This window comes from Aphelocoma coerulescens, chromosome 1A, assembly GCF_041296385.1.
Source record: "Aphelocoma coerulescens isolate FSJ_1873_10779 chromosome 1A, UR_Acoe_1.0, whole genome shotgun sequence".
NCBI classification, from domain to species: Eukaryota; Metazoa; Chordata; class Aves; order Passeriformes; family Corvidae; genus Aphelocoma; species Aphelocoma coerulescens.
Window position 1 is genome coordinate 939,586 of NC_091014.1, and position 18,687 is coordinate 958,272.

The 18,687-nt window shown below is 43.6% G+C and overlaps 1 protein-coding gene across 3 annotated transcripts in view; it reads left to right on the plus strand.

The window, feature by feature from the left end:
• The window catches only part of GOLGB1 (golgin B1), a 41,136-nt gene extending 22,939 nt beyond the window's left edge, over positions 1-18,197 (plus strand). For 2 of the 3 annotated variants that reach the window (XM_069033174.1, XM_069033184.1), the window contains exons 15-24: positions 166-5,183; positions 5,989-7,939; positions 9,389-9,567; positions 10,796-10,961; positions 12,061-12,192; positions 13,321-13,479; positions 13,612-13,709; positions 14,369-14,503; positions 16,041-16,146; positions 16,519-18,197. In XM_069033174.1, coding sequence (XP_068889275.1) covers positions 166-5,183; positions 5,989-7,939; positions 9,389-9,567; positions 10,796-10,961; positions 12,061-12,192; positions 13,321-13,479; positions 13,612-13,709; positions 14,369-14,503; positions 16,041-16,146; positions 16,519-16,653 — 8,079 coding nt within the window. In that variant the 3' untranslated portion in view covers positions 16,654-18,197. The remainder of the gene's footprint in view (positions 1-165; positions 5,184-5,988; positions 7,940-9,388; positions 9,568-10,795; positions 10,962-12,060; positions 12,193-13,320; positions 13,480-13,611; positions 13,710-14,368; positions 14,504-16,040; positions 16,147-16,518) is intronic. The other variant, XM_069033192.1, reaches the window with a different exon arrangement.
• The last annotated feature ends 490 nt before the right edge of the window (positions 18,198-18,687 follow it).

An 18,687-nucleotide genomic window follows, 5' to 3' on the forward strand; every position in this document is an offset into this window, starting at 1 on the left:
CCCGCTGCCAAGACAGAGTCCCCCTGTTATTAGTGAGGCTTCTATTTATTGCAAAAGCCAGCTTGAGAAAGCTACAAAAGCTACAAAATGTGGACAGTAGATACTTCCAAAAGTGGCCCTTTCACAAGATTCAAAGGAAAAATGATACCTGCTATTTTCTTTCAGGCAGGAACAGATGGCTTTACCAATGGAAGCAAGCAGTTTACTGAGGAAAGTTGTCCACCTGGAATTCTAGAATATATCGCTGCAGAGAAACAGAAAGAGCTGTCAGTTTTGCTGCTCGAACTGAAAGAAGCCCAAGAAGAAATAACTTTTCTGAAAAGCCAGCTCAAGGGCCCCAGTGGCCAAACTTCTACAGGCAGCCAAACAGAAGCTAACCAGCTGGTAGAGAATTCACAGATACAGTGTCTGGAGAGGAAAGAGCTGAAGGTGTCAGATACACAGACTGTCTCATTACTGAGAGAAACAGAAATGCAGCAAATAGGCTTTCTTCAGGGAAACGGAATCAGTCTTCAAGAAGAGCCTCAGGGAAGCCCTGTCCCCTGCAGCAGTAAGGTGGAGGCAATGCAAGAAGTTTCTACAGCAGATCCAGAGCCTAGCACCTCTCAATCTCAAGAACTGATAAAGTTACAAAACCAAATTACAGAACTGCAAATAATTCTGCAGAAATCAGAAGAATCCTTTAGGAAGGATCTAGGAGAAAAATGTGCAGAAATAAATAGGCTAAACCAGTTGGCTGAGGAATACAGAAAAAAAAGAGAGGATTCTGACAGTACATTTTGTGTTTTGACTGAAGAACAAGATCAGCTCTTGTGTCAGGTGAAAGAACTTTCTACCATAACAGAACTGAAGGAGCGAGTGAAGCAACTGGAGGAAGATCTAGCTCTTTCAGAAAAGCAGAGGCTGTCAGACAGTCAGAGCAGTCTTCTAAGAGAGCAAATCCAGAGTCTTAAAAATGAATTTAAATCCAAGGATATAAAAATTGAAGCTTTGCAAAAGGACTTGGATGAAGCACAGCTTCAGCTTTCTGACCAGGACATGCAAATAAAGGATCTGAGAAGCCAGGTTGAGACAAAGGAATGTGAAGTACTTGATCTAGGACAACTTTTGAGGAAGAATACAGCAGAGATGGAAGAGCTTTCCCACAAGTTAGCCGTAAAGGGACACGAGGCAGCAAGCCTAGAACAGCTTGTTGCTGCGCACACCAGGTCTATAGAGAGCCTGCAACAAGCCTTGCTGGAAAAGGACCAACAGATGGCAGAGATCAGTGTCAGCATGTCTGAGAAAATGGTTCTACTGAATGAAGAGAAATTTTCTCTAGGAAATGAGCTGAAGAGTCTTAAGGAGCAGACAAGTCTGTTATTAAAAGCCCAGGAAGAAAAAGAACAAAACATAGGAGCAAAAGATGCATGTCTGAAATGTGGGGCATCTGAGCAGCAGAATGAGACAGAGCCAGCAAGTAAAGAAAATGAGGAATTAATAAATCAAGTTGAACTTCTGAGAAAAGAAAATGAGCAAGTAAAGCGGAAGCTGCAAGCAGCACTTGTGAACAGGAAGGAGCTTCTGAAGAAGGTTACCAAATTGGAGAATGAATTAGAACAACTGAGTAGAGAACAAGAATCAGAAACCTCAGTGGCTCAGGCAGCTACAGGGGAAGAAAACATGAGAAGCATGATCAGCAAAGAAGTGAGTCTTGAAAACCAGCCCAGTGAGGACTATCTAACTCAGCTGCTTTCTGAAAAGGAATCTGAGTTGCAGAGCATCCGGAAGGACCTGCAGGATAAAGAAGCTACTGAAACGGGACTGCAGGCAGTGATTGAAGAAATGAGGCAAAGCTTGCAAGGTAAGGCAAACACTGTTTCAATTAAAGATGAAATCATGGAGCATCAGACAATTCCTGGCAAAGTGACTGAAAGCAATGGAAGCCCAGAAGATGAAGAAAATGAAAAACATAGTTCAGCACGTACAAATCTGGAAGAAAATCAAAAGTCTGCTCTTAAAGAAAGGATTTTGGTTCTTGAACAAGAAAAAGAACAACTTCAAAAAAAACTTCAAGAGGCTCTGGTATCTCGTAAAGACACTATAAAAAAGGCTCAAGAAAAGGACAGGCATCACAGAGAACAACTGAAACAGCAGAAAGATGATTACAACATCCTGCAAGAACAATTTGATCAGCAAAGCAAAGAGAAGGACAGCATTCAGGCTCAGCTCAGACAACTCCAAGAACAGAAACAATCATCAGAGAGTGTTTTTGGGAGTCAAGGTGGGTTGGAGTCTTCATGCATGGAAGCAGAAGATACAACAAATAACAATCTTGTACAAGTTGCAGATGTTTCTGAGGAAGAATTTAAAAAACACCTTGACAAATTGCAGATGGAGAAAGAGAAATTGGAATGTAACGTCAGCCATATGCAAAGGGAACTTGCTCACAAATCAGAATTAATCTTTGATTTGCAACAGCACATAGCACAGTTGTTTGTGGAGATAGAAGGGCTAAAGAGAACCTCTGACCAAGCTGAAGCTAAGGGAGCAAGTCTTCAGCCAGAACTGGAGGAGAGTCATGGAAAAACTTCTGGAGTGGCCAGTCTGGAAGACTTGAAAATCCTTGTGCATCAAAAGGATGAAGAAATGGAATTTCTTAACCGGCAGTTAAAGGAGAAGAGCAAAGTTCTCACTAATGTGCAGGCACAATTGCTGGAAAAAGAGGACTTAGTCAAAAGACTGTGTGGTCAGTTGGAAGCTCAGGCTCAGGTGCATGAGGAACAAAGCAGGGGACTGCAAACAGAGATGCCTGAAATTCAGGAGAAACAAGAGGACAATGCAGAAGCAGCTAAACAGAAGAATCAAATGCAAAGAAAGTTGCAAGCTGCACTTATCTCTAGAAAAGAGGCACTAAAGGAGAGCAAATCTCTAAAAGAGGAGCTGGCTAATGCTAAAACTACTATTGACAGTCTTTCTGTCAAGCTGACAAATATGGAAAGCCAAATATGTGGCCATGTTAAAGAAACAGATACCTTAACAGAAAAGTTAATGTGCCTCACTGGAGAGCGAGAAAAACTTACTGCAGAAATTGGTAAAGTACTTAGAGAAAATCAGAATCTTGATGGATGCTGTAAAAACCTTACACTTAATCTGGACAGAGTTATTCTAGAGAAAGAGAAGCTGGAGAAGGAGGTAGAATCATTGAAGTGCTTTCAAGCCACTGAGAGTTCTGAGTGGCAGGAGAAATACAAGGAGCTTCAGGGAGAATATGAAACTCTGCTGCAGTCATATGAGAATGTGAGTAATGAGGCTGAGCGAATTCAGCGTGTGTTGGAAACTGTTAGGCAGGAAAAGCAGGAAATTTTCGTTCAGCTAAAAAGGGCTGAAGCCAAAAAAGAGGAAACAGATAAGCAGCTACAGGAAGCTGGACAGGAAATTGATGGAATGAAGGAGAAAATGAGAAAATTTGCAAAATCAAAGCAACAAAAGATCTTAGAACTAGAGGAGGAGAATGAGAAGCTTAGAGCAGAGATGCATTTTACAGATGGAGAGCTACACAGGACTGGAGAGAGCTTTACAAACACTAGCCTGAAAGAAGATCTGGAGTGCTCTAGGAGGGAATGCCAGTTTCTTTCTACTCAGCTTGAGACAGTAATAGCTGAAAAGGAGTCTCTTAATCAAGAGATCATGGACTTGAAGTGTCTTTTGCAGTCAACAGAATCTAAGCTGAAAGAAAGCAGAGAACTTGTAAACAAGTATGTTGCCCAGCAGACAACAGGGGAAGAAACAAATGAGGCAGTTGCCACACCACCACCAATGGGAAGGTCTGAAAATCAAGTGGACATAACTTGTAGACCAAAGCCTTTTGCTGCAGAGCTGGAACAAGAGGCATTTGAAGGTGATAAACCTTGTGAGGATCCTGGTATCTACAGACAGCAAGTAGCTGAGCTCACTAAACGAATCACGGAGCTGGAAAATAATAGAAGGGCTTCAGAGCACCAGCTGGGGGACATCCGCAAGTGTGTTGAGACTTTAGCAGGTGAGAAAAGGGCTTTAGAGCACCAAATGGAAGAGAAAGTCCATGAAGTGAGTGCTCTTCAGGCTACAGTAGCAAAGATGGAGCAAACAGTCCAAAAAGCCAAAGACGACCTGGTCACAATGACAGCACTGAAGGATGCGCTAGCGGCTGAAAAGGATGACTTGGAAGAAAGGCTCATGAATCAGCTGGCAGAACTTAATGGAAGTATTGGAAACTATCAGCAAGATGCAACAGACTTCCAAATCAAAAATGATCAACTGAAACATGAGCTTCAGAGTTTGCAGAGAATGATGCATGAACTGGAGGAGGAGAAAAGTCGGATGGCAAAGGAGAAAAGCAAAGCAAGTTCAGAAAAGCAAAAGGAATTTGTAGAAAAGCTAAAAGACAATTGGAGAGGAGAAAGCAGCACACATATAAAGGAGCTTCAAGAACTGCTGAAACAGAAACAGCAGGAGATTAGTCAGCTACAGAAGGACTGTATTAAAAGCCAGGAGAAGAACAGTAGTTTAGAAAGAACTGTTAAAGCTCTGGAATTTCTGCAGAGTGAGACTCAGAGAGAGGTAGAAGCAGCCAAAGAAACTTCAGCTAAAGCAGTTGAAGACACCAAGAAAGCCCAGGCAGAGCTTGCTCTCTGCAAAGTAGTGTTGGATGACACTCAAAGTGAGGCAGCAAGGGTTCTAGCTGAGAGTGTCAAAGTGAAAGAAGAGTTGCAAGCAAACAAAGAGAAAATTAAAATTCAAATGAAGAAAAAGGATGAGGACTTTGAGAGAAGACTGGAACAGGAAAAAGACAAGCACTCAAAGGAAATTAAAAACATGGAAGAAAAGCTGGCGACATTGCAGAGGGAGAAAGACCACATGGAAACAACAGTTGGTGATCTGCAAGACTCCTTGAGGACAAAGGATCACGAAGCCAAGCAACTGGAAGGCAGTCTAAACAAAACACTAGCCCAGCTTGCAGCCTTTACTAGGAGCATGTCTTCCCTTCAGGATGATAGGGATAGAGTGATAGATGAATCAAAAACATGGGAGAAGAAATTCACTGAAACTATTCAAAAGAAGGAAGAGGAAATACGTTCAAAAGAGGAAGCTTGTGTTGTGCTAAAGGACCAGATGAAACACATGACCATGCATATGGAAGAACTCCAGACTCAGATATCCAGGTAAATAAGCTGTGTCAGGGGAGGTTTATGGGGAAAAGGTTACTTTTTATTGTCTGCACAAGGACACAGGGTGATCAGTAATCTAAAATAGTCCTTCTTCACATCATTAGGATACCTGTGTTAAATCTGTTCTCTGTGACAAGCACTCACCATCCGATTACTATCTAGAGTCTTTCAGATTTCAGATTAATTAGTTTCTTTTGCATGGAGTTACTGCACTGAGAGGTCAAGAGAGCATTGGGATACATAATTCCAGTTTAATCCCAAAATAAATTTTATGGGGAAGATGGAGCTATGGACCTATCAGAATGTACATCTGTGTATTTCCAAAATTCAGAACCAAACCATTCTTACATGAGTAAAATTGTTTTATAAAAAGTTTATATGCTGTATCTTTGCATGCTGGAGCATGAAATGGACATCAAAGGTATCAGAACAGCAATTTCATTGTGGGATGGTGTGGGGTTGTTTTTATTGTTAGCTACAGTGGACGAGAGAATTAATGTAATGAAAAGGAGGTGATAACATTCAGTGTTTAAGTGCCTCCATTTTCTTCAGTATTGACATGAACAACTTTAAAAGAATATATTCCCCTGGCACCACCCCTTTCAGGCAGTAGTACAGTCAGAACTTTAAAAGATAGCCTGAATTTTAAATTGAGAGCTATTTCCAGCTCTTCCAGTTTTTCTTTAAGTAAAACGAATTCTGTGGCTTTTCTAAATTAGTATAAAACCAGTGTTAGTGTGGGTTAAGATATTGAGGTACTTCATGGATTTTTGACCAACTTTATCTTTTCTGTTTTCAGGCTGGAACGCAGCAAGAAAGACTGGGAGGCTGACTGCAGGAAGGAGATTCAGCATCATCAAAAGACATGTGAAATGTTGCAGGAGGAAAAAAAAGAGCTTTTGACTAGGCTTGAGCGGTCTCAGGAACTGTACAGCAAGTCTCAGAATAAACAGCAAGAACTGGGGTCAGAAATCAGCAGCCTGAGAAACCAGCTTGCTGACTTACAGAATTCCTTCACCAGATGTGAGCTGGCCAGGGAAGAGCTGGGGACTGTGGTCAAGCAACAAGAGACCAGTATCCAGAATTTTAAACTCAACTGTGAACAGCTTGAAGCTGATCTGCAGGCTTCCAAGGACCTAACAAATAAGCTGCATGAAGAAACCAGTGCCAAAGATCAAAAGATCATGAGTTTGCTGTCTGCCAAAGAAGAAGCAGTGATGGCTGCTCTAGCTGAATTACAGCAGCAACATTCTGAAGAGATGAAAGAGTTGGAGTGTAGGCTAATTAAGGAGGAAGAAGATAAAAAAGCCTTGGAAAATGAAAAGAAAAAATTTCTTGACAAACTTGATTATCTCACTGAAAAGATGAAGATAAGCAGAGAAGAAAGTAAGCAGCAGAAGGCACAACTGGACTCCTTCACCAAGTCCATGTCATCTCTGCAGGACGACCGAGACCGCATACTGAGGGACTACAAGCAGCTTGAGGAACGCCATCTTGTTATAATCTTGGAAAAAGACCAGCTAATTCAAGAGGCTGCTTCTGAAAACAACAAGCTCAAGGAAGAAATTAGAAGTTTCCATAGCCAGATGGATGACCTCAACTCTGAGAATGCCAAGCTGAATGCAGAGTTGGTGCGGTACAGAGAAGACCTTAACCAAGTGATTTCAATAAAGGACTCCCAACAGAAGCAACTTCTCAAAATACAGCTTCAGCGGATCCAAACTCTGGAAAATGAGAAGGCAACCATAGAAACACAGCTGAAAGAGTCTGAGCATACTCAGGACGATCTCAGGAAGTGCATGGAAGCCTTGAGAGAGGATAAAGTCAGTATGTCTCAAGAGATCGAAACCCTTATGTCCTCTCTGTCCCGGGTGCAGAGTGAGATGGCAGCATTACATGAGGGGAGTCCCATCATGGAGTGTCAAGCAGAACTGAAGGCTCGAGAGGAAGAGGTACAAGAACTGAGTCACAAGCTTTCCCTCTCCCAGAAAAGAATAATGGAACTTGAGGGGGAGCTAGAATGTGTTCAAAGGAATGCAGCCAAGAGAGTGGGAGAGGCTGAGGACAGGCTCCAGAAGGAATTGAAGCACCTGCATCATGATGCAGGGATACTGAGGAACGAAACAGAGACAGCAGAAGAGAGAGTAGCAGAGTTGGCACGGGACTTGATGGAAATGGAACAGAAATTGTTTACAGTCACAGATGAAAACAAAGATCTCAGAGCTCAAATTCAGTCTTTTGGGAGGTCCATGAGCTCTCTTCAGGATAGTCGAGACCAGGCCAATGAAGAGCTTCATGTTTTGAAACGGAAATACTCTGCAGACTTAGAGGAACAAAAGAGTCTAGTACAGAATCTTCAGAAACAGATGGCTCAGCTACAAGAGGAGCAACATTCCATTGCCAGGGACCGAGATATGGTCAGGTCTGAGCTGACAGAACTGCAGAAGGCTATTGATGAAAGAGGTCTCTTGGCCCAGATTGAGAAACTTAATCAGCAGCTCAGAGCTAAAGATGATGAGCTTCTCCATTTGTCTTTGGAACTGGAAGGCTCTTCCAACCAAGTCAAATCTTTCACCAAGGCTATGGCAAGCCTGCAGAATGACCGAGACCGTCTGCTGAATGAATTGGACAAAACACATAAGATTGAAGAAGTGAAACAGCCAGCAGAAGGGAGCACTTCCACCACTTCTTCAGAAGTGCAGAGTCTGAAGAAGGCACTGGCCTCCTTGCAGAGTGACAGAGACAGAGTAGTAAGTCCTTGTTCTCTCTTCCTGCTCTTACTTAAAGCACCACACGAGACTTGGATCTTCAAGTCTTAAAATTCAGCAGACTTAGATCTGGTAATTGCAATGCAATGCATAGATCATTGTCATCATGAAATCACAGAATAGCTGAGATTCAAAGGGTCTTCTGGAGATCTTCTAGAGATCTTCTGGTCCAACCCCCCTGCACAAACAAGGTTGGCTGGAATAGGTTGTTCTGTACAATGTCCTGTTGGATTTTGAATATCTCCATTGGTAAATATTCCACAGCTTCTCTGGCCAGCCTGTTTTTTCATGTATCTGGAAATGGTTTCCAGAATTAGTTGCCCCCTCACTTTCCCAGGGATGGAGATGAGGCTGACCAGACTGAAGGTTCCCAGCTCCTCTTTCTTGCCCTTCTTGTAGGTAGGGATGACATTTGCTTTCTTCCAGTCTTCAGGAACCTCTTGGGTCACCATGACCTTTCAAAGGTAATGGAGTTGCCTCCCAATGACCTTAGTATTTGTGGGCATGCTCCATCAGACCCCATGGATCTGGTATGGGCCATCTATGTTATTTCCTCTGACATGGAGGCTGTGATTTCTTCGTTAATTTCCTAGGGTGGTTTCTCTGTTAGCTTGGTTTAAAATATGAAATCATGGAAATCAGGTCCCTGTTAACCTGCTTAGTTCACACCTGTGTCAGCTCATGCATTTGATTTGCCTTAGGTTTCTAAAAGGGACTAGAGCAAAGGCTTGAGTTTCCTCCTCTTCTTGGCAGCTGATTTCCAAGGCGGGTACAAAACGTTGCAGATTCCTTTTGACATCCTTGCCTGCACACTGGATGTGTCTGTGTTTGTGTAGTCACTGGCACAGTGCAGCCCAGCAAGTTTCAGCGTTCTCGTTGCTGGTCAGAAGACAGACTGACAGTTACGTCCCACTGCCACTTATTAAGTACTTTCCTGTCTCCAGAGTCAGCCATATCTTCTTGTCTTCAAAAACAATTGCAGTGATGCATGCGTAACAATGACTTACTTCTAATTACAGCATGACTGGAATTGGAAAGCCAAAAGGATTTTACTTCATCAGTTTCCTGGTTTACAGTAAATACCAACTTCGGGAGTTATGCTTAACCAGCTCCTTCTGTGTCACTTTGTTTTCCTCTGAATAAGATAATTAATATTATAGCCTGGAGTCTTGTAATGTATGTCGTATCTTCATGGGAGGGCTCAAAATTCAACTGCCCTCATTAACAATACAATTCTCTGAGGGTTTTTTTTTTCTGAGTAGTTTTTAGTACACTGCTGCATTTGATGATTCAATTTCTAGTTCCTCTGTCATCTGAATGTGACCTTTTTTCCCTCCAGATACCACACTGAGAAATGGTCTTGAACAGTTCTTAGTAATAAACCTGATGCTTGCTTAGCTGTCACACACTGATGTTTCCCTTTAATTCCAGGTAAGAGAGCTGGAGAATCTGCAGCAGCAATACATCCTGGTCGGGGTGGAAACCGCTGAGAATTCTCGCTTAAAGGCACAACTGCAGGAATGGGAGCAAGAGGCAGACAAACAGCTCCGTCTGCAAGAACAACTGCGGCAAGAAGGACTTGTGTACCGGCAGGAGCTCCAGCAGCTCAGGTGAACTGTCTGTCTGCTCCCTGCCTTGGTGATGATGCAAATGTGTTCGTTTCTATCAAAGAGCAGTTGTGGGCAGAGGTGAAGGGAATGCTGAGAACCTCAGCCTGGACTGTGCCAGGTGCCACTGAGGCATTCTGCCCTGGCCAGGAGAGGGCACATGTTTCCCTCGTCCAGCTTCTGCCTCAGAATTTCAGCCCAGCAGGTTGGAGGTCAATGCCTGTGTGAAATAGATCAGTGACCTTTTAGTTCTTATTTCCTTCATCTGGTGGTGGTCAGTATCCTCTGTTGGAGAGGCAACTGCGGCTGTTTCTTGTATTGGAGCTTACGTATATGATCACAGTACTCTCCATTACAGGCTGCTGCTGAAAACCCTTTATTATCCCACTGATACCATAGTTTAGAACATACTCATTTTGTATGGCTGTCTAATCCTTGATTTCAGTTGATCTATGTCTTCTAGTGTTTTTAAAAAACTCTGTAGTTTACATCTAGTAAAATTGTCTTCTCCAACTGGACTAAAACTAGTCAGACAAATATGCTCTGTTCTGAAAACGGGGGGGGGGGGGGGGAACACTTTCAAATATTTCAGAGATCCATTTAAGAATGCCTGAAGCTGGAATGAAAAGGGTGGGATTTTCTTTGTAAAAACGTCTATGGCTCATCTTTGTCCAGAGTGATATAAAAACCTGTAGTTCTCTCCCTTCCCCCTGCCCCCAATCTGACCCTCAAACTAAAACTTCAGATCTCGTAAAGTTGAAGCATCTTACAAATTTTATTTATCCTGACAAAAGAACAGGAGGTTTATTTCCTGTGTTGCTTTTACACTGTACATGAAGTGATGGCCTCAGGTTGGTGTGGTGGGATCAGTACTATGGACCCATGGTGCACATGTGACCGTGTAGAGAAATTGTTATGGGGACAAGTGGCAATGACAGTGACTTCCTTGACAAAACTCTGTACAGTGAGATCAAAACAATGTCCAGGAACACAAAAAGTGTGAGCATGGAACAATCAGAAGTGTTCAACCAAATACAGAGAACTTCCTTAAACCTGCTCTTAAGGTTCCTCGACTTAAGTGAGTTGTTTTGGCTTGGCTTGGTTATAAAACTTCATGTCTAGCATGGGGATGATGATTGAATCACCCTTTGCTCATTCTTAGCTGGATACCTGGACATCATAAGTGATACTGGTAACTTCCTTGTAATTTCCCTTGTTTTGTGCTGGGCAGACAGGAGAAGACCACCTGGGAAAAGCAGAGCAGCAGCATGAAGGAGCAGTACCTGATGGCCATAGCAGAGAAGGACAGGCAGCTGAGCCATTTACAAAGGATCACACAGGAAATGACGCTACCCTTCAGCAAGTCTCAAGTCATAGAGGAACAGCACCAAGGCAAGGTGAGTGGAAAGATACTTCTTTACTGGAAGTGTGAGCCTCAAAACTCAGCCAGAAGAGCGTGTGTTGCCTGTATCCAGCTCCTACAGACTGCAGTATTGGATGTGGTTATGAGGCCTCCGAAGATAATACCAACAATCTAACTTGCATCACTGAAAGTTTTAGGACTTACCCCTAAGTGCTCTTCCTTAAGTTCCTGGTTTCCAGTGTTTCAAGAAAGAGGGTAAAAGCGGGCTTCATAGGCACTTTGGGTCTTTTGGAGCAGCATGGAACTTCTCAGGTGTGTATTCTGGCTGTTTTAGAATTGCAACCTTGCACTGTCTTTGAATCTAAGATTTTCTGGCTCAGTTCTCATTTTAGTGTCACATCTTAATTTTTAAGTTTTCTAATGAATTTTTCTTGCTGTTTTTACTGTAACAGGGATTTACAATCCTGGTTCAAGCCCAGAGAAGCTGAGGCTTGAACACTGCACCTTCTCTCTTATTCCCCCTGTATATATAGTCCTAAAAGTGGAGTGGAAAATGTTTGGTATTTTGCTTGTCTAGGGAAGGCTGCATGCACAGTGCAGTGCATCAGAGCCAAGAGAGAACTCTCCCACCCACGTCTGCAATTTTCCAGTGGTGTATGTCAGTGGAGGGGGTAGGAAATCTCCCTTATCCCTTTGATACATTCATGCATATATGCAAAGAAAAAGTTTGAACAATGTTCATGTGATGCTTTCCAGGAGGATTCTTCAGTGCTGGCCTTCTGGTCTTTGTTGATTAGAGCAGTGTGGACATTGCTTGGGGTTTTGTTTGTTTTTTCTTTTCTCATTCATGTGCCTTTTTTTTTTTTCTTCCTGTATTGTAAGCAGCTTTAAGACAACTTTTGAGAAGGATCCATCATATATGCAAGTCTGGTGATCTTTCCTAACCGTTTGGATTTTCAGATGGCTTTTAGGATATTTCTGTTTATTGCCCATTTGCTCTTTTGCCTGAGCAGCTCAAGTTCCAGGTCTAGGAATAATGTTGGGTTTGACCTTGGAATACTGAAAAGAGAGGACTAACACAAGAGCAAGTTGTCACACGTGCAATATATTTTTCATTGTTCTTTCCTTGGCAGATGTCTCCAGGAGTCCTGAAAGGGGACTTTTCAAGCCTAGAAACAGAGATGAAACACCTCCAGGCCCAGCTAAGTGACAGTCTGAAAGAACTGCACCAGAAAGAGCTTAGAATTCAGCAGTTAAACAGCAAGGTACTGATCCATGTCTTATACTTGCTTGCGGCTGAGGAATGTGGGGAGGGTTAGGGTGGAATAGGGCTCAGGAAGCAGGAATCAATCTGTCCTTGTGGGCATTCAATGAAGTAACACAAAACCAGAAATATATCTCTCAAAAAAGCAGTGTTAGAATCACATCGATGGATTCCCTGTTGCTGGATGGGGCTTGCACAGCACTAGAGCCCATCCTTCATCTCTCACACTGCTCTCCCTCTGTGAGTAACTGGGGTGAGTCAGAGCACTGGAGAGAGAAGCCATAAGTGGGACAGCTGTTCTGTATGGACCAGAAGGATATCCAGGCCCCATGCAGATCCCATCCAGCAGGCTCACTGACAGGGTCTGAATCAGCAGCTTTTCTGCCACTGAAATGTGGTGCCCTTTCTCCCAGGTGACCAGAGGGAGAAAGGAAGAGGGGAGAGGACAGGGGAGGAAAGAAGGAGGTGAGAGAAGGGGAGAGGTGGGGAGAGAGGACAGATGAGGAGGACTGGGGGAAAGATGGGTGGAGGGAGATGAAGATCAGACAAAGGGACCAAAGAGTGAGACCATATGAAGAAAGTTGTTTACAGGTTCCATGTCTGTTGTCGGGAGCACTTTCTAGCCTCCTCCTTTCTGGGCTGCTGAAGGAAGTCCCTCCTTGGGAAGGCAAGCTTGTCATCTTCACTTCTGCCTGCCAGTTTGAAACACTTCCTTCATTTCAGTGCAGAATCACAATCAGTCAATTCCCACACTGAAATGGAAGACCCAGAATTTATCCATCTTCAGAAAGAGTTGTGTTCAAGAAGAAAATGAGAATATAAAATCATTTACTGATGATAAAATTTAAAAATTTACTGATGATATTTCTGAAAGGTTTAGGTCAATCTCGGCACTTTAGAAATCTTGTTCTTGACATGCAGTATTCTGTACATCTCTTTGATGTTTTGAGACTTCCAGAAATCTTTGCTGCAAGCTACTCTTGGAGATTGTCACTGGTCTTTGGACCTTAGTGATGGGCAGCGTGGTAGTTATATGTTCTCAAGAGAATTCTTACCCTCAGTTAGACAGAGAAGAATTTTGCTTTCACAAAATCAATTTCTTTGCTTGCTAGTTGTGTTCTCTTCTCAGCTATCTCAGGTCTTTGAGGAGAAAAATGCCCTCTCCCTCCAGCTGCGTGGGAGCAGTCGGAGCATCTGTGAGAGCCATCAGCACTACAGTGAGGTCCTGAACCGCTGCCTAGTGCTGGAGAGGCAGCTCCAGGAGCTGCAGGCTGCAGACAAGAGCATGGTAAGGGGGTTGGGCTTGGTGCACAGCAGGGAAAAGCTTATTTCAAGTGGCTCTGCTAACTGTCCAGCATTGTAGTGGCTGTGTGTCCTCTTCATTCAGTGCAGTCTGCAGTACATTCCTGTGTTCTTTCAGGAGCTGTTTGCAACAGATGCTGCTCCAGGAGCACCCCAAGAAAAGAATGAGCCGCAGAGAGGCAGTTACACACCTGAACTGCAGGAGCTACAGCTGAGGTAAAGAAAGTCCGAGAAAACAGGGATGGGGATGTTGGTCCTGATGGAGTTCTTGAGGCTAGTGATGAGCCTGTTGCTTTTATTCTGTACCAGTGTGTTGGGAAAACTCAGTCCCACATTAGGATCTTGTGGATTTGGAGGAACTGTCGTATGCACTTAGTAGCTGTCATTAGTTATCTCTTTGGATTAGAGCTTTAAAAAGCCACAGTGACAACATGCAGCAGCAATGCCAGCCAGCCAGCATCTTGGATCTGGTGGGCTGCATCCTCAGTAGCTGCTGAAGTATATCAATGGTCCTGGTCTCAAGGCTGTAGCCTGAGAGTGTCTGGAATTGAGATGTAGCACGAGATTCCTTGTAACTTTCTGAAACTAAGATCTAGCACATGGCTCCTCATACCTTTTCAAAATAATTTTCAGAAGGTGGAGCCATGGATGACAGAACCAAGGAACTCCCTCCTGATGTGAAACAGAAGCTTCAAGAGATTTATCTTCTCTCATGTTTTCCAAATAGTTTAAATATAGTAAAGATAACTAAGTCCTCTGCGTGAGCTGGGAGGTAATTTGAGTCTCTTCAAACACTGCAATAGTCAATATAAACAGAAACACAATAGTCCATGAATTAGGCCTTTTTTGGCATATGCTTTGTTTTTTTTGGAAAGGTTGTCTGAAACAGAGCATTTACATAGCAGCACAAAGCAGGATATGAAATATTTGGAGGAGCAGCTGGAGGAAGAACGAGACCGTCGTCTTGCTGCAGAGGAGGCGCTTTTTGCGGCACAGGATCAGATCAGGAGGTGAGGCAGGTTGAGCAAACAAACGCTATCACCATAGAAGTGTGGTGGTTCTAGCTCTGTTTTTCATTTGCACTTCATCATACCCTTCTGTCAAATGGCACTGGGGGCATAGAGACAACTACCGTGTCTGTCACAGAACCACAGAAAGGTTGAAGTCGGGAGGGGCCTCCAAAGACTGTCTGGCCCAACCCCCTGCTCAACCTAGATCCAGCTGCCCAGGACCATGTCCAGATGGCTGTTGAGTATCTCCAAGGAGGAAGACTTCACAACCTCCCTGGGCAACTGGTGTGGTGCTCAGTCACTCTTACTGTAAAATAAGTGTTTCCCAGAGTTCAGGAAATTCATTTCCTTCAATTATAGGCAGATAGAATAAGACAAATGACTAGACATTGACAATTTCTGTCTAGAAATTAGATGCCCACTTTCTCAATTAGTTAAATTAACTACTGGAAGATATAATTTGGAGACTGAGAATTGGGTGCAGGCCAATGAGGAGTTGTCATGCTTCCAGGGGATTTGTCTTCTCAGTAAGCACTTGTCTGTCATGCATGAAACAGTTTTGACTTGAAGAATGTCATTCTTTTTTAATGTATTGCCAATTAACACAAACTTTTCATTAATTCGGTTGTTGAGAAGCAATTAAACACTTAGGACTTTTGTCCGCCTTTGCCAGGCTTAGCTTCAGCCTAGATCCCTCCCCTGCCCCCTCCCCAGTATCCAGCACTGTGCTCTGCACTGCACAGGACACTGCTTATCTTGGGGCACTGGACAGATGCCCTGAGAGTCAGCAGAGCAAAGGTGGCTGACCTGGACTAGATGTTGGGATTAGGATGCAGGTTCAAAATGCTTGATTCTCCTCATTGGCTATGGAGGGTTTTTTAGCACATGACCTGACTGTATGCACTTACGCTGTGCATTTCCTCGTAGTTCAAATAACTGGAGTTATGGACTAGTGTAGTCTTTTACATGAAAACAATGCCTTTCTTCTGATACACTTGCTGATTCAGCAAAAAAATAATGGTCTGTATGGAAGAATTCTGGATGAAGTTCCCTGGTAATTGCTACACAGTTTGGACAACTGTAGCTCCTTCTGTCATTGAAGTCTGTAAAAGCCTCCTGCAGCTGATCTCATTAATAAATGGCAGCCCCAGGATGTGACTGCTGCCTCTGTCACTAGAAAATAGTTAGAAAGAACCAGCACTATTGCAGCTAGAGCTGGCTTCAAAAATAATTTCACAGAACTTAAAACATACAGGTGTATCATCTGCCCTGGCTTCTTTCAAGTCACACTATGAAATTTCACTTGAAAGGAAAAAAGACTCCTGCTAGTTGGGTCACCCTGTTCTTTTTCTCAATGTGAGCTCAGGAGGCCTGAAACCTGGACAAATGGAACCAGTTCTTAGCAAGTGAAGCCAGGGTTTGCTTGCAGGGGTTGATTCCTTTTTGGAGAAATACCTTCTTTCCTGAGCTTGATTACAGTGTTGATTTGGGGCATCATAATAAGAAACTGAATTTAATTTCATGTTTGTTGTGGCAGGTTGCAGTCAAGTGAGTGGGCATCTTCCTTAAGTGCCAGCATTGATATGACTCCAGGTCACGAGCAGTCCTTGCTGATCGACTCCATGGATAGTAATTCCAGCAGAGTAAGAATTTAACATTCGCAGCTGTCAATTACGTGAGCCCCAGCTGACGCAAGAAACTGTGAACCTACAGCAGTTAAATCCCTCTGTAGACACACATAAATTGGTTGGGGACTGTGTAATTCTTCTGCTTTTGCCATGCTGGAAACAGGATTGGATGGGGCTGGTTCATGGAAAACCTGCAGAGAGCAGGGGAACGGCAATATTTCATGAGGATTGATGCCCTAGTGTTAGGATCTGACAGTGAATGATTTGGGGAAGGTTTATGCTCATTAGCCTAAACAAACTTACCTCCATGGTCTGGAGAGCTCTGGATGAAGGCAGCTGGGGACACAACCATTCCTTGTAGTGACTGCTCTCTCTTTACTCTTCCAGACTTGGAGTACTCTTGGACTACGACGCCTGTTACGCTCTCTCTTCCGCTCCCGGACCCACTTGCCTCTGCTAGTGGCTGTGTATCTTCTTGCTCTCCATGTTCTGCTCTTCCTGTGCTTTACAGGCCACCTGTGAAGAGGAGTGACAGCCTTTTATGGAGCCTCAGCCCTGTGCGTATCAAGGGCCTGCACGCCCTTACAGAAGGGCAGCACTTCTCCCAGCCGCCGCCTTTCCCAAACCAGCCCTGAAGCAGCAGCTGCACCCAGCATGCTGTTAAGAGTCAGTGCTGGTGCTGGGGAGCTGCTCTCAGGAGATCTGCCATTCCCTCGGTGTTTCTACATGAGTGGTTCATTTTCTGATCCAGGGTTGTGCTGCAAGCCTTGAGGACAGCATCTGTTCCTGTACCTGGAAGTAGTATCACTCATTTTAGACAGTATCGTGCTGCGGTCAGAAGTAAGAAAAATACTCGAGTTGCTGCAGTATGTCAGCACTTCTAAAACTGCAGAATCTTCCCCCTCTTAGGCTGAATCCATGAGTGGGGTTGGAGGAACACTGTAGCTGGGTGTAAAAAGAAGAATTGTCTTCCCTTTCTTCCACCCCTTAGATTTTCTCCGTGGCTCAGAGCTGTCTGAAATGCATATCCTAAGGAAGTTATGGGCACTTTAAGGAATGTGAATCTTAAAATCATGTTTCCTGCTCAGTTGCATCTCCTGTTGAAGAAGGGCCAAAATTAGTATATCTGACCCTGGTGAACATTCCATTTAAAATCAGTCATATGTCTGCCCTGACGGGGCTGTAAAGTAATGCCAGTAATTTAGTTATTTAAAAGGAATAGGAAACATGAAACTTTTTAGCTCTTAAGTTAAAACTCCTCCTATTTATAGCATTTGTGCACCTCTCATGATGGAAGGTGCTCCCTTACCTCTAGAAATAAGAGCAGCCCTGCTCCTGCTTTCTCATCTACTAAACACTCGTCTTGAAACTGAACCTGCACAGGCTGTGTTGAAGGGGTCCATAATGTGCTGTGTGGGCCCAAAGCAAAGGCAGAAACTCCAGAAATAAACTCTCTCCCCTGTGCTGAGGAAAGAGCCAGAGTTCTGAAACCTTCTGGTATCTCTGGTGTAGAAAGCTGGTGCTGATGTTTGGCCATGTTTGGACCCAAATCAAATGATGCAAATGGACTGGATCTTTTAGGATATATGGAAATATGGATATATTTCCATATGTTTTCTAAAGACCTCCTGAATTTGAGACTGCCCTCTTCCAAAAGGAGACTGTTGAATGCCAAGGAAGTTCCAGTCGTGTTTGCTGTCAGATCCCGAGTGGTCATTTCATTCAGAGTACTGGCCAGGAGAATCCTATCTGCCTCTTAGTAGAGTATTAGCACTCACATTTTTCCCATGGGAAAGAGGTAGCTCTTTTGATATTGCTGGTAAACTAAGCTGCTCTAGCCAGTGCAAGTAAGCCTGTTTGAGGATGGATTGATTTCACTGGTAGCTAAACCAGCTGGATCTCTGGCAGGTCCAGAGCACTGGCACTATATATCCTCTTGTGCTGTCCATGAATTATCAGTGTGAACTTCCTCTAGCTATGTAAAATTCAGTGACCAAATAGTTTGTCTATAGCTTCCTGGGGTATGAGCTCCTGTATGTATAATAAAGTTTATTTTTCAGATGGAATTTGTGTAATGTTGTCATGCAACTGTCAAAGTGGAGGATGCAGTGCTGCTCTATCACCACACCTTGTGTGGGACACAGTGGGACCGCAGGTCTCTTTTGTGTGCGCTGCCTTGTGTGATGGGCAGAAGCTCTGTTTCTTTATACAGTGTGAATGCCTAGGTGCTGACCTTTTTTCCCTATCATACCTCTTGCTCAGCCTTTTTCAATTGACAAAATAAGGAAATAGCACTTGAATAGGCAATGTCTCATGGCAGGGGTGTGTGGAACTAATGATTTTAAGGTTCCTTCCAACCCAAACTATTGCATGAATCGTGGAAGCAACTCCAGTAAAACAATATCTGCTGGGGTTTACTTTTCCACATTTGCCTGAGTGCTGCACTCTGTTAGAGTTGTGCAACCCTAGGACAGATACAGGAGTTGGCAACAGTGAGCTGGAATGTGCTGGTAACTCAGATGGGACAGTTAAACTGTCCCCTTCCAACTTTCTGTA